Source organism: Oryzias latipes, chromosome 18 (assembly GCF_002234675.1).
Source record: "Oryzias latipes chromosome 18, ASM223467v1".
Classification (NCBI taxonomy): Eukaryota; Metazoa; Chordata; class Actinopteri; order Beloniformes; family Adrianichthyidae; genus Oryzias; species Oryzias latipes.
Genome location: NC_019876.2, coordinates 5,100,860 through 5,116,727, shown reverse-complemented (window position 1 = coordinate 5,116,727; position 15,868 = coordinate 5,100,860). Strand labels below are relative to the sequence as shown.

General features: G+C 43.3%; 1 protein-coding gene across 6 annotated transcripts in view; it reads right to left on the bottom strand.

Moving 5' to 3' along the window:
- Positions 1-767: 767 nt before the first annotated feature.
- Positions 768-15,868, bottom strand: part of dysf (dysferlin) — a 110,099-nt gene continuing 94,998 nt past the window's right edge. For all 6 annotated transcript variants that reach the window (XM_020711502.2, XM_020711503.2, XM_011487299.3 and 3 more), the window contains 5 exons: positions 10,481-10,580; positions 7,276-7,448; positions 6,034-6,143; positions 5,802-5,949; positions 768-3,276 (listed from right to left, as the gene is read on the bottom strand). In XM_020711502.2, the coding sequence (XP_020567161.1) occupies positions 3,217-3,276; positions 5,802-5,949; positions 6,034-6,143; positions 7,276-7,448; positions 10,481-10,580 (591 nt within the window). In that variant the 3' untranslated portion in view covers positions 768-3,216. The remainder of the gene's footprint in view (positions 3,277-5,801; positions 5,950-6,033; positions 6,144-7,275; positions 7,449-10,480; positions 10,581-15,868) is intronic.

The window sequence follows — 15,868 nt, the reverse complement described above, 5'->3', positions numbered from 1 at the left end:
GCCGGCTGTGTGAACCCAGCTCCTGCTCTGGATACACTGTGACCAGACAGTCCTCAGTATGGCTATTGGCAGCATTTCTACGTAGAGCTTGGGGGGGGGGGTAGTTTGGAGAACACAGGTTTCCTCTCTGCTCTTTGCAGATGATGTTGTCCTGTTGTCTTAATTGTCCCAGGACCTCCACGGACACGCTGGACAGACTACCTCTCTTTGCTGGCCTGCAAATGGCTTGGGGTCCCCCCAGAGGAGCTGGAGGAAGTGGCCGGGAGAGAGAAGTTTGAAGAGTGCAAGAAGATGGATGGATGATGGATGGGTGTTCCAAAAACTCAGTCTATTTTTTTTCAAGTACGAAGATCTTGCCGTGACAGGATGTTCAATCTTATCAATAACATTTGAAAAATTTCATGTAACTTTGCTGCAGAAAATTGTAATAGATTACTGCTGAACAAATTAAATGTTAAATAACTTAAATATTCGTTACCTCCTGATCAGTGGTTGACCTTTCGCACCACAGCTATACCACAGAAATATCTTCAACCTGGAGTCTTTAGCAAATGAAATGAACTAAAAATTTAAAACAGGGAACTAACAAAATAAAAGTGCACTTATGGTTGTTTTTTTCATTTCAAAAGAGGCTCTTATTCTGTTAAGTCCTTTGTATTGCAGAGGAGTCAAAACTGCTTCATAAATAACCTTTGATTTGATTTTTGTGTATTTTTTCAGTTGTTGGGTATCTGTGATGCTTTTCTGAGAAATAAACAAGAACAGGAGCAAACAGAATTGCTGTTTTATTTATAATACTGGTGTAGCACAAAGCACTCAACATTTCTGTTAGCTGATCTTAATCCAGAGTCACATCAGGTTTAAAGTTCAGTCGGCGTCGGCCTCTGTTCCAGTGACTGAACGTCGGCCAATGCAAAGACAGTTTCCAGGTCAAAGTTGAGGTGAATTCCCCTTAAAGTGGAGTTTCGATGGCATCAGGCGAGTGTCTGCATTCCAAGCACAAAGCTGTTCTTTATGTTAGCGCTAAAACATCCACTAAACCAAATCGGCCAAACAGCTTCAAACAGGAAGTTTCTCCTTTCACACTTCGTTGCATCAAACTGAGGCTGAAGGCGCGTTGCATTCAATGACAGGAAGGTCATCGGGTAAAAGCAGAAATTCGTTTATAACACGACTCTTAAACGAAACAAAAAAAAAAACAGGTTTTTCACAAATCGAAAACCACAAAACTGTAAATTTGTAGTCATAAACTTTTATTTCATAGGTTAAATATTTTCTGGCACAGCTTGTTAAATATTTTGTGCTACTTTCACATCGGCCTCGGCAACAAGCGTTCAAGCAACCACCTCCAACGAAAGTATGTAAATGCGGGCTTCAAAACTCTCGCATTCATGCATCACTATGCATGGTTTTGAAACTTTTGTTCGGGCTCTACGTAAAAAAACGCGCAGCCATTGAACTCACCTCGACACTCAAGCCAAGTCGACCCATCAGGAGTCAGATTTGGCGTTCATTTTCCTTCACGGAGGTGCCAACCGTTTGAAAATAAATCATAAAGGAGAACATAAGAAGGTCTGGATGTGACAGCGAGTCTTTGATGTATCGGAATCGAGTAGTGAAAGAAAAACCTGCAGCAAGATTGACAGGATTTGCACCGCTGCAACATTTCGCACCAAACCTTTCCCCACTATGTGCTAGCAGAGGCTAGTCCAGTGTGAACACCGTATGCTAAACGCGTGTTTAGGAACGTGTTTTTAGCGTGTTCTTGAACGCTCGTCACATGCCGGGTGTGAACGTAGATTTAGATTTCAGGAATTTGTTGCAGCAACTGTAGGATTGTCTGAATACACTTAAGTCAGCAGGAAGTCTGAGGTTTTTCTGGTTTTACCAACAGTCACAAGACTTAAAAGCATTTTTCTGGTAATTATTGATTGAAAAAAAGATTTAAACAAAGATATGTGTTGACAGATTCATTGGTATCATCTTCAGGTGACATTTGTTTTGTAAATTAGAGATAAAGATAAAACGTTGCTGCTGAGACGTTCCCACAGAATGAAATGGAAAATATCAGAGAAATAAAGAAAACTTTATATCAAATCATCAATTTGTCCTGATAAATTTAATCCATTGATCGGTTTGGTTTCTTTATGGATTTGGATTTGTGAAGCTCCAAAGACTAAAAAAAGGTTTCATGTGGATAATTTCTCTTTTGATTTCATTTTTTATGACTTTCATAGGTCAGATTGCTCACCGTTGAGAACAAAATTGAAATAGAAAAGTCATTTTCTTCAGTATTCTCAGGTCAAACAAGCTCATGTGACGGGTCACTTTGCTTAAAAGATTGAAATCTTTTCAGTGAATCAGTTTGCCTGTTCTTAAAATGAGTCGGTGTGACTTCTGTCTGTTGGTTGGTTCACCGTCTGGTTGGGCTTCGTCCTTCATGTCACACCTTCTTCATAAGATTTAGGAGAGGAAACAAAACCATTTGTTTAATGTGCTGAACGAGGAAGAGGAGGGGTAAGAGAGTGAAAGATCAAAGAGGTGAGAACAGAAGATTACCACGACACCTGAAGGCACCAGAGCATACGCAAAATGACCATCTCAGCATGAAATGAGGAAGAAAACATATTTCTTTGCTTTTAAATTAAAAAGTTTGGCCTTTTGAGTGTTCTGTCCACTGATTGTATATGCGAACTGGACTTAGAGGGCCCTCCCCCCTAGTGTTCTAAACAGGAAGTACTCGCTGGCTCCAAGAATCCAAAATCCCATTGACTTCTATTGAGAATTTAACAGCTGTTACTCAGTCATTCTACTGGTCAGAATAATTCTCCTTGCCCTGATGCCTTTTAGTAACATGTCCTTGATCATCCTATTTTTTTCTGTATTTCTTTAGTAAGCTATTCAAGTCATAAACTGACCAATCAGATGCCTCAATAAAAGTAGGCGGTCTCACTCACTCGATCCAGTCCTCAAATACAGTTAGGACAATCTGCCTGATTGTCCTAAATAGCTAGGAGTGAGCCCCACCGAGCACGGAGCGCGAGAACGCCACAGATTTCAGCCGGAGTAGATGCACGAGGAGGATGAGGGGGATGAAGGTCATTGTTCTTTAAGGTTGGTGGCAAAGGCACAAACAGGACTCAAATACGCAGCGGCGGCAGATCTGTACAAGTCTGTTTGAAACCGGACTCCTGCCTCAGCGTCTGTCCGTGGTCTTCATCCCTCTAAAGGTTTGGCAGGTCCAAACGGCGAGACCATCTTCATGGCAGCATAGTTCTGCGGAAAAAAGCAAAAGAAAAGTTCAGTTTTGTTTGGTCAAACAAGAAACAAGAAAGATTGTTTTCTCTTTCTTGTCATGGGTTTTTCTGGGTTGAAGGTTGGTCTTTCAGAGAAACCTTTGGTTCACTACGCTGATGTACATTTAGATAAAAATCTAAAATTTGAATCAACTTGAGTTAGGGGACCATTTAAAGTCCCACTCCGATTATCTTTTCAACCATTTCCAAAGCGTTCTAAATGGTCGTTTACTCATATTTATACCATTTTTTATCCACAAAAAAAAAAAATTGTTTTCTTAAATAAAAAACAGAGTGAGTAACAGTGAGTAAATCTATTAATCTAACTTTATTTCCATTCAAAAATAATGGATTCAACAAAATGAAAAAAGGATCATAGAGGATGTGGAGTCTAACAACACAACTTTAGCTTTACCTTCATGGAAATTTAAAAGGTTCAACATCATCCAGGCTTTAATGTCTCTTTAAGGAAGATCAGGGTATCATCTGCAAATACTCAACAAGAACTGCCGACCCTAAATAGGTCATTTTGGGAGGAATCCAGTTTGATCCAAATATGATCAAAGCTCATATATTTTATGTTACCTGAGGCTGCTAAAGTCTGACATGAAACTGTTGTTTTTACATCTGCCATTTATTTAATTAATCTGTGAAATCCACTGCTGCGAATATTCAGAAGTTCAACTTTTCGGAGTTGTCGTTTATTTAAAGTTGGAAGTTTTAAACCTACTAAGCAGCTCATTTTCTGTCCAGGGGCCTCATCTATAAACGTTGCGTACGCACAAAAGAAGGCGTACGCCACTCTCTACGCAATAGTTGAGATTTATAAAAAGCAAACTTGACGGGAAAATGTGCGGTCCTTCACGCAAGCTCTGACCCAGGCGTACGCACAAAAACGGATGAAATGAGAAACGCTGACACCGTCGGCAGATGGAAGAAACACGTGAAAGTGAAAATGACAATACTGCCTCTCAGAAATACCATGAAGACTTCACAAAGCAAGTCTTACAATTATCAGCCTACACAAACACCCGTTTGATCGATCAGCAGTGAAACAAACAAAAAACGGAAATCACAACAGAAATTCAAATGAACACTTATTTGCAGAAAGAAAAGTGAAATATGTTCTACAATATTGGCATGTTGTGCAATTCATCCTCATAAATAATATAGTTAACAGAACGAAATAATGTACAAAACTGATATTCCCGTCAGTGTGTCCGTCTGGCGGAGCAGATATAGGTGCGGGCGTGCGGACGGACGGACAGATGTACTAATTGTCCACTGGGGAAATTTGTCTTCATATTAAAACATTTCTTCATAAGCTATGGAAGTATGGTATTCATGCATATGCCATTAGTTTGTTTTATTTTTGATAAAACAATGTGGCGTATGTCTCAACCATTCAGAAAGCAACAAGAAATTACATTTGCTGATCAATTTCCCATTTCCACGTCGATTATTACCGACATCTGTAGCTTGTCAGATGTAATTAAATGGAGGGAAATAAAATGCCCCATCACAATGCGTAATGACGCACAATGGCTGATCTTGCGCTCTTAGAAGATGTGGCAAATGGAAGAATTCGGAGTGAACGCATTTTTAGACAGCAAGAAGACTTGCTGGCAAACGAGGACGAGTGGCTTATGAGCCGGTTCCGACTTCCTCGAGCCGTCCTGTTGGACCTCTGCGGGCTTTTGAGCCCGGCGTTACAGAGGAGCACTCGGAGGAACCACGCGTGTCACCCGGTGCATGCATCTGGCGCTCCGCGCCCCCCCCCCGATGGAGCGCTGTAGCCTCACAACCGTGGCTGGTCCGAGGTTGTGAGGCTACAGCCACGTCTGCCACCGTTTGCCGCTCACGTGCCTTTTTGGCATTAGTAATGCCCACACTGTGCCCTCCAAACAACACTTTCTCCTCTTTTCCACCTCGTCAACGATAACTTCTACCTCACATTGAGTGAAGTTAAGTTTTTTTGATTTCCTCTCTGTGTGTGCCATGGTTTCGCAATCAATGAATATTCATTTGTGGGCGTTTCACGGACTATTTATGGGCAACTATGGGCGTGTCATGGAGCCGCAAAAGCTGTGCTGCATTTAGAATCGGTTGTGATTTATTAAGGGAAAGATGCGTAGGATGTGCGTGCGCACGGTTTTATAAATCTGAATATTTCTGTGCGTACGCACGTCCTATGATTCATCCGTACGCCACTTCTGACGCAAATCCTACGCAAAGTTGTATAAATGAGGCCCAGGTCTTTGTCGTATCCCTTGTGCTATCCTAGGCACTTTAACTTTGGGAGTGGGGTCATCTAGACCCACTAGACAGTGCACTGAACCTTTGTTCTTCAATGATTTGTGATCTTCACTGGTGTCCATGGATTACATGAAATCTTTCCACCTTTATCCACCTTTGTCATGGTAGGAAGAACACGTCAATGGTCATCTTGACCCCATAGGATAGCACAAGGGTTAAAATCCAGCCTGAGAGAACACCAGAACTTGCCGGGAAGGAGTAGAGGAAGACGCCCAGGAAGAGGAAGATGAGGAACAGGAAGATGAAGAGAATGATCAACCACTTAAACCGCCTCCATAGGACGAATCTCAGGGTCTTGTAGGGGGAAGTGAACCACAGGAAGGAAGTCTCTGGGCGTCTGGCGTGTGGAGGAAGAGGAGGAACAGGATTAGAAAGGAACCGTGTGTGGTTGCAAGTGTGCGTTTGTGTGTTTGGAACTCACTGGGGCTCCTCAAGGTGAGGGTTCATGTTGGGCTCGTCTCTGCCGAGGCCGGCCGGTCTCTCCTCATGCTCCTCCTCCGACACGATCTCCAAAGACATCTCCACCTTCCCCTTTAGGACAGACAGCAGAGGTCTCGTTCATCACGCTGTAACCCTCAATGTCAGCGTTTTATTGTTATGGAAACCGTTCAGGTTTGAGCCCAAAGTACAAAGAAAAACTCCCAGGAATCGGTAGATGTTCTGGTGACATGTTTGTAATGCTACGTCGCCCCCGGAAACGGGTTAAAGCTTCACTTCCGATGAAAACTCCTCACAGATGAAGGTGGACGTCTGCGTTTAAAGCTCTCACACGTTGCTGTGCAGGTTTTTCAGTCAGTTTTCGTGCTTTATGTACAAACATACGGCCATCGAACGCACATTAAAAGTTGAACCAGATTATCTTTAACCAATCAGGGACTAGGTAGTGACATATGGATGTCGTCTTTTTTAAAATACGGAAGTGCCGATTGAAATTATGACGAAATGGAGATGTGGGGAAAAAAAACCTGAAGAAAATTTGCGAGACTTTGACATTTAACGCCAAACTTTTGTCCAAAACTGTAGGGACATGCGCTCGTATCGGGTAGCAGCAGTCCAGTGTGAACACCTTTTGCTATAAGGCCGTGGTGCAGCGTTAGGGCGGTCGACCCATGATCGTAAGATTGCAGGTTCGACTCCCGCCTTGCACACCCATGCGTCGAAGTGTCCTTGGGCAAGACACTGAACCCCACCTTGCCTCTGGTGGAAGGCAGGCGCCTGTGTTTGGCAGCGGAGCCGCCACCAGCGTGTGAATGTGTGTGTGACTGTAAAGCGCTTTGTCCTTGTAGGTAGAAAAGCGCTATATAAGTATACGCCATTTACATGCCTAGTGTGTGCATGGCATTACAGTAATGTGTGTCACTTGGCTTCTATGGTGTTGTTGACATGGCAACCAAACAAGTTTCACATTTAAAGAGATCAAAACACTCCGTCTTGGCACCTGGTTTGGAAACTTGAACAAATATTCGTCATGATGGAGAAAATGTGGATTCTGAGGATGTGACCCATCACTTTTGAGGTCAATGAGAGATTTATGGTTCTGGTATTCTTAAGACCAACCACTGTGATGCTGTTGTCCTAAACATCCTCAACACAAAGGTGATGCCTGGCTAGGAGACTATTTATTAGCATAAGGTGGGGATGTCCAACCCCAATCACTTCTCACAGCGAGGATCTTTTCTCCGTTCTGCTCGCAGGTGCAAGGCCACCATCCTTTGACCGTCTTCTGCTCAAACAGGGACGCCAGCTTCTCCACGGGCTGCTTCACCATCTGCAGGGTGCATTTCTCCGGGGATTTGGCAGGACGAAGCATGTGGTTCAGGTCCAAAACCAGGTGACCTTAAGACACAGGTGAAGCACAGTTACATCAGACAGAAGAACTTGATCTCTCAGGTATGATTTTGAAAGGTCTCTCATCCAACAGCAGCCAAACAACTTCGTCTCATTAAGGAAAAAATGTCAATGGATTTGTGATGGCTTCTAATTTCGGTCGTCCTGGTCTTTTGGTTCTGTGTGGTTCCGTTATGTCTGGTGTTTTGACTGCTCCTCCACGTTTACACCAGGTTTTAACCCTTCAATCAATCTCAGAGCTATCTCCGGTGTCGGCAAATAACAAACGCTGTTGGAACTATCGGAACTCTTCAACCGTTTATGCAAACGTTATTCCAAGTGGTTCTCAAGCTAAAAAGGGCAGCTCGGCTCTGATGTGCAACATTTTAGCAGTCAAGTGTTGTTTCTCAGCTTCAGAATTTGTTGAAATGTCATTAATTGCGTAATCAGTTGGATTGAAGGTGGAGTTAATGGGTTAATCCTTAGTCCTAACTGCCCTCATGGGTGGCTACAGGCTGTCTGTCTGCTGTCTAGTGTTTCTATGGTCCAATAAGAGAACTGTCCTCTGATGACAATAGAATTACCTTAGTAGCTCAGAAAATACATTAAAACTGAATTTAAAAAAAAACAGAGCCTGTTGGGAAACAATTCACCCCACCAGAAATCAGCACCACTTGATGTTTAAATACGGAGTAAATGAGGGTTTCTTCTGTGGTGACAGTTGGTCCAGAGGTTGTGTTCTTTGAAGACGTTTAGTGTGTTGGGCTGAAGAAAGCTTCAGCGTGTTTTTCCATCTCAACTGTAGGAAGACGGCTTGTTTTTGACCCTCATCCCGCGCGGGAAGATTAACGCTCAGCGGTCCGAGTCGAGGAGCCGAAGACAGGCGGGAAACGGAAGGAGCGCTTTGAGGTGGCCACACACCCGCAGCCAGAGAAAGTCAAGCGAGAGAAAAGTGGAGCACGGCGAGACAGTGACAGACGGGAATCTGGATTCCTCATCTTCCTGCTCGTCTCGCGCCGCAGAGGGATCCTCAGGCCACAGACCGCAATCCTCCTCCTTCAGGCCGAAGCAAAGCGAGGGAAAGATAAGAGGCACGGCGGTGAGTTATTTTAAGGGATGGGGTTGTCAAAGGTGAAGGAAAGGCAAAGTTTTGACAGCTTGAGTTTGAAAAAATAAAAGCAGCCTTGACTCAGTGTGAAATGTGCCGAGCCAGTGGAAACTGAAGAGTGCTAATTCTTAAGATAAATGTTATCACAGTAGTTGTTCGTAGATTGCACATATGGTTTCTCTGAAAGATTTACCCTGCAATTCTTGCCCAAAAAAGAGGGAAAGTCTGTCATTCTCAAAATGACTTACAGTCTTGGAGAAACATTAAGCTGAAATGCAGAAACGGTGTGTGAAAAACCAGGAGCACATGGTTCAAAAAGCTGTAGAACCACTTTCAGCTGCATTAACTTGACATAATTTACCATATCATGTTCTCTTCTATCATTTCTGAGGAATTTTGGCGTGCTCTTCCATACAACAGTGCCTCATCTGAAGTCTGGGGGCATTCATTTAGTCTGGACTAAATGGCTTTATCTGGCAGATTTGAAGCTTTTTGGGGTCTTTTGTCCATGTCAAGGCCATAGACTGGGGCCACCGTTGACTCCAGATTGTTTTGGCTTCTTTAGAGACTGCTGGTCATTTTCCTAACTAGAATTTTGAATGAATCCCTCTACACAACATGTTTGATAGCGCGTAACCCTTGTGCTATCTTAGATGACCCCACCCTTACATTGACGTGTTCTCCCTACCATGACAAAGGTGGATAAAGGTGGAAATATTTCATGTAATCCATGGACACCAGTGAAGATCACAAATCATTGAAGAAAAAAGGTTCTGAGCACTGTCTAGTGGGTCTAGATGACCCCACTCCCTACGTTAACGTGCCTAGGGTTAAAGTTTTTGACTTTACAGGTTGATTGTCTTCAGGCACACTAACTACCAAAATGCTCCACTAAGATTATCTATCCCATTAAGAACACACTAAAAAGGCATTCTTGAACACACTTTTAGTAAACTGTGTCCACACTGGACGGTAGCTACCTGATACTAGTGCATGTTCGGGTACTGTACATGCACTGTTCATGTACGGGTGCAAATTTTGTGAATCTTGCTCCAGGTGTTTTCTTTTACAGGTTTTTTGTCCAAGTCTTGGTGTCGTGTATTTCTGGCTGGGCGCAAACTGCAGTTATTGATTTTTCTTCCGTGATCAGTTTTTAAACGGTTGGCACTGCCATCCATACGTCACTACCAAATCTGAGTCTTTGATTGGTCAAAGTTCAACTGGTTAAACGTTTGACGCGCGTTCAATGGCTGTGCGTTTTGTACGTAGAGCCCAAACACAGACTTAAAAACGTGCGTAGTGACCGTGATAGTTCGGAACATGGAAGCCCGAATTGCAAATATTTGCGTGTTTTACCGTGGAAGTGGAACTCGCATTTCTGTCCGTGTGAACTCAGGAGCAAACAGAACTTCGGACAATCCTGTTCCTGTAGAATGATGCCATCTGGTCCTTGTCTGTCTGGTTTTTAGCATCATTTCATTCTTCTTCTCGTCTGCCTTCATGGGGATTTTTCAGCAACATTTCAACTATTCTGCTCCTGAATCTTCTCTGTCTTCCAAATATCTGACTCTGTGTTTAGGTTTTCTTCATCATCAGTACCTTTATCAGTCTGATAAGATTCTTTGAGTTGTGGCTCTATGTTGTATTGGATTAGATCATATTAGATTCAGACTACAAGAATCAGTAACAAAAGAAGAGTTTTGACGATTTGATCTGGAGGACTTTGGAGAATGGATGGATGGATGGATGGACCCCCATCAGGAGAAATGTGGTTGATGCAAAAGTGTAGCAATTATTATATTTGCACAAATATCGGACATTTTAGAAATTGTTTTTTATTTATGGTTATGTAATTTATTATAGCTTTTAGTGCTAATCAACGTTACGCTTCTTAACCCACACACACACAAACACACACTGTTTTTGGTTTTACCCAGGTAGTCATCAAAAGAGAACTTGTCGTTGTCCCAGATCTGGATGGTCAGTTTGGGCACCAGTTTTGTCTCCGCCTTATCCACACTCCAGAAGTGTTCCTGTGGACGAATAGATAAACAAATGGACAGACAGAAGAAGAAGAAAGCTTTTGTTAGTCTAAATTCAAAGCAGCCCCTTCAAGCACCAAGCCTTTGACCTCCCAGGTTGGATGAATGACGGTTCCTGTGTCAATCATCAGTTTCTGGGTTTGTTTGTGTAAAAATGATTCTGTTCTTTCGTTGGGTTGTATCAAGGAATGCTGTTTCTTGCACTTTCTGACATTTCCAAACAGGATCTCCATGTAAACACGTTCTGTCACATCTGTCACACAACTGTGGCCCCCCCTGAATTCAAGCCAAGAGTTTGGTGATCCGTATCGCGATACACATCATGGTACAACATGTGTTGCGATACATCCCGAGACAGTACCAGAGACAATATTTCAATATGTCTTTTTAAAGATCTTGACTTAAAAAGGACTTTGTCAGAAAATAAATACACCTTTCCCACAACAAAAATGGTAAAATACATTTTAGTTGATGATCAGAACATTAGCTGCTGCAACTGTATACTAATGGAACATTACTGGTTCCATTTGTATGGTTGAGAAAATAAAGTTCTCTTTATTTCCAATATTGCTAAATGTAGTGAAACCGGTGCTTTTAAAACGGTTTAGGTGTTTGAACTGAAAATAATAAAAATAAGCATTTAAATGTGATGAAGCAGCCTGGCAGAGTGAAGGAGAGCGCTTGAATGTGACTTAGATGCTTCACTTCTGTGACAGGTTGCACTGCGGCGCTGCATCTTTGTTTTCAAACACAAATTTCACCGCTCATCGCCACGACCAGAGTTATGAACCCAACTCTGATCTATCATGTCACTAAGTTACAATCTTTTGCTGCAGATCTGCACGGCCTTACTCGTTCTTATGTGGGCCTGCAGTTAGAAAACAACCATTAAAACACGCAAGTTATCCAAAGACAGACGCTTAAAATCCGTCTCTTCAATGTACGATTATTTTGACTCCAAGTGATGTTTATGTTCCGCTCAGTAAACATTGGTAGCTAAGAGAAATGATTCTTTGACAAAGACACAAAACTGTTCCCTTGTTTGTCTGCTTCAGACGTACATTGTTTGGTTGCTAGGGACCTGTTTGAATCCCAAAGATACTTGACTGCCGTCCTTTTATTAGGTTGAAATTGAATTGAAATGTTCTTCAGCGGACAGAGATTTAAACCCCACACTGTTTTTGATATGTTTCTGTTTCTTTTTCTTTTGTCATAAAAGTGGTGTGTTGTCTGTAATGACTTCACACCGGCCGTCTAACTCATCCTCTAAATCTACAGAGTGCTGTCATGCTTCATGACAACGCAGACAAACAATGGAGTAAACATACTACACCCTCTGAGCGTGTGCCTGATTCCCGATCCCTGTCTGCTTGTCAGAGTCTGTTCAGCACTTGGCTCAACCCAAGTGCAGCCTCAATCCAAGCGCGTGAAGCTGTCACTGGGCGGCTGTCACAGGCAGGGGCGGGATGCCGAACTCCTGAGTGTGTCGGTGTGAGCGGAGCTGCTCTCTGCAATATCCAACCGCATCAATCAGTCGGGTTTATGCTGCCAGAGCGCTGAGAACAGTCGTTTCCTCAATAATTCTTTCTCTGCCTTAAATCAGCTCCACCGGAGTTGAATTTATTCTTGAGGTGGAGATGAATTTTCGTACTTACGCAAATGTAAACCAATTTAAGCTCTTAGGGTGATTGAAAAGCAAAACTCCTACGCAAGCAACCCTTTTATTAAATGCCTAAGTTTAATTGGACAAACTTTCTTTTTCTTTTGACTTTCCAGATAACAGAGGATTATCCATTGGAATGACCTAAACATTCAAAGAGCTACGGGATATCACAGAGCGATAGTAATTTAGGCATTGCTGGCACACATCTCTGGTGTTAAAACATCTATAATTACTGTAAAATATAAAGTTGACAACTTCACAGATTTTGCCCGGGTTATTTTTAGGACATAATCCCAGTATTAACGAGGGACATCTATACACCATGAGGAAGCTGCACTAACCTTTGATTAATGGATTTTCCTGGAACTTTTAATCATAATTGATGCCAATCAAGGAGGGACTTTGATCTTTGCTTATTGAACTTGATGATGTTGTGGTTCACCTTTCAGCATATCGCGACAGGGGTCGCCACACATAACTTTTTGTGCCCTCCCTGACACATACCTGTGTTTTATCCGGGCTGGGGACAGGCACAGGGAGAAACAAACCCGGGCCTAAATAAGGCAGTGACACACAACCACTACGTACTTTTTGCGCATTCTCCATGTATGAAATTTCGATCTTTCGTGATACATATGTGATAAACGTAATTCACAAGTGTTTCTTGCTTTCACCATTCGTTGATGTGCGCGGATGCCATCAAGGGTTTCGGCCGACGGGTCTTTAAGAAAATTTGGTCTTCAGATGTTCAAAAGGTGTTTTGGGTTGGTTGAGAATTATGCAGTTAATGTGTATTTTATGTATGTCAACTATTACGTAAATCTTACACAATTGTACGTAATCTTTGCAAGATGCATACACAAATTTGTGGCTTTCCACGACCGTTCCATGTTTGTCTAACGGACTTCTCGCAAATTTACCACCTACGTTAAAATTGTGTAATTGACGCACAAATCACTAATTCGCGCAATAATCATCGCGGTTCATGTTCTACGTTGATTTACGTGTTCTCTGTGTGGTTTAATTGTACTTCTTTCGTGGTTAACGTGCATCATTTTTCATACATCTGTAACAATGTCACGTAAAAACCAAAACTTTTCTCTCTGTTTCCACGTATGACCAGCCATCATCTGTGCAATATGCACAAAATGTACGTAGTGGCTGTGGGTGTGTCTGAATTGGAGGGCTGCGTTCTTCCCGGGCGGCATTTGTAGGCTGCTTACGTCACAGCGCCGTGACAAGTTCTGTCCAAACTCAAAGACTTCTTCAATGGCGTGTCCTTCTATGCTGTCCATATCCCAAGCTGCATTGCGGCCGAACCCAGAGATTTTCTGACACCAGTGGCGGATGCTGAAGCTGGACCCGGAGTTGGAGATAATGACACCTTTTTATAATTGCACCTCCAAGATTAAAAGTTAGATCAAATAGGCCAGGAAAATTTGGAGCTGCTTGGTTCACTACTCAGGGACCCGCGGTTGCTAGGCAACAGTACGTTTGCCGATGTAACGGCTGGACATATCCAAAGGCTAGACCCGTCCAAACTCACAGCCGTTAACATCCGGCCTCCCCGCCCCGATGAAGGACCCGGCAAACGTCGCCCGGGGGGGCCGCGGCTGTTGTAGAATGCAGTCCTCGAATTTGGACACACCCCGTGTGACATTGCCTACAGGCAGGCAGTAGCTTGAAGGGTCTTGACCAAGGACCCACAATGGATTCAGATCAACACGGCACCTGGGAATCGAACCCTAGTTTCATATGTCCCTGTTTTTCAGGCAGCCAACATTCAAGAATATTTCTGTGAATAGTTAGAAATAATTCAGGCATACGGGTTTAAAGTCTGGACCATGTGTCCAACTTGAGAGAAGAAATCCTAAAGGCCCGTACACACCGGGACGAATTTCGCCCGCGATATTCGCCGACGTTTAACGCCTCGTGACTAAACAAAGGGCACCAATGTGAGTGTACACACCGACGCGAAAAAACGCCACGCGTCAAAGCGTCACTTTTTAAAAAACGCCTCGGGTTCGTTTTTTTGGTTTGATGTGCCGCGTCGAAAACTATACGACCAACGAGAATAGCGGTTTTGCACACGTGTCTGGAGCCTCTGAAGTTACAGTAAAACACTACTTGGGGGCGCTCAAACACAAAACTGCCTTTCTGAGCATACATACCAGCGAAGAAGATAGACGCCAAGTAGCGTCTACACTGCCGGGAAGAAATAATGACGGACATTCTAAAATATCCCCTAACCACCATTTCAAGCACCAATAGGAAAAACTGGTGCTGGAAATATTCATGTTTTCTTTGTATTATTCTGACAAGCGCGTAAATACTTGCTCTCTTCTTCTGAGTGAAAAGCGACTTTAAGAACTTAAAGACTTAAAGTTGCGCAGCGCCACCTTGTGTACAGGAGTATTTCTGTTTTACATTAAGCGCCATCTAATGTCAGGGAATGAAATTGCATGTTCGCTCGGCTCATCGTCAGCGAAAATCGCCTGGGTGTGAACACAAAAAACGTGGCGAAAAACGCTGGCGAATAACGCCTGGCGAATATTCATCCCGGTGTGTACGGGCCTTAAGGCTGAAAGAGCTGCACTGTCAGTCTTTTGACAGAAATGTCTAAAAAATCCTCTAACGTTTGGGTTTTTCTACATTATAAATGGATTTGAACTTTCATTTTATGTGTAGATCTCTAAAATCAGAAGAAAAATGGAACAAATCCAACCAACAAAAAGGATCTTGTTTTGGCTGAGGGGCATCGTCAGCAGCTTCAAAATGTGATGGAGATCAAAAGGGATCTACTTATCCACTTAAGAATTGATTTTTAAGGAACTACTTTCCAGATCTGGTTGGTTCCAGCCCCACGTCACGCGGACCCGGGCAGCGGAGCGCTGATGGCATCATTTATCAGCCTCCGTGACTCACTCTCTGGCTCCACGGCCGCTCCCCACCCAGCAGAGTTTTCACTCGGGCCTCCCTCTTGTCTTCTGTCTGATTGAAGGCGCTGGCGCGGTCCAGCGAGCGCCATCGTAAAGCATGTCGGCCGCGAGCGGCTAAAGAGGCTCGGGTGGCGGGCCAAGAAAAGCAAATGACAGCCGAGCTGTTATTTCAGTTTTGGGAGTGATGTTGTTTCAGCTCCTCGCTGCATGTTTTTGTTGAGTCTCACAGATTCAGCGGCATCAGGTCCTCCTGGTGGAAACCTCACTGCCTTTCTCTTTTGTTAATTGCAGACCGCAGCAGATGATGAGTTATCAGGCAGGGAGGTCCAGCCTCTGCCAGGAAGCAGTTAAAGGTCGGGTCTCACAGAGTCTGATCCATAAATAGTTCATGTATGAAGCTTCGATAAACGTTGGGGGGTTGTCTCACCTGCAGCGCAGAAATTAAACTGATCCATTCGACCCAGAACGGTTTTTTTGTATTTTTGGGTCTCCACCTCAAATTACATTTTTCCTATTTTTATTGGCAGCCTGGATCCGTACGAAAAATTAAACAATAAACGCAGTCAAAAGGTTTATTACAGAAATTTGAATGTTCGTGAAAGCTAGAGGTGTGACTGGTGGACTAAAGGCCAATGAAAACTCCACTACATTCTTTAGTCACTGATTGATCAGCATGA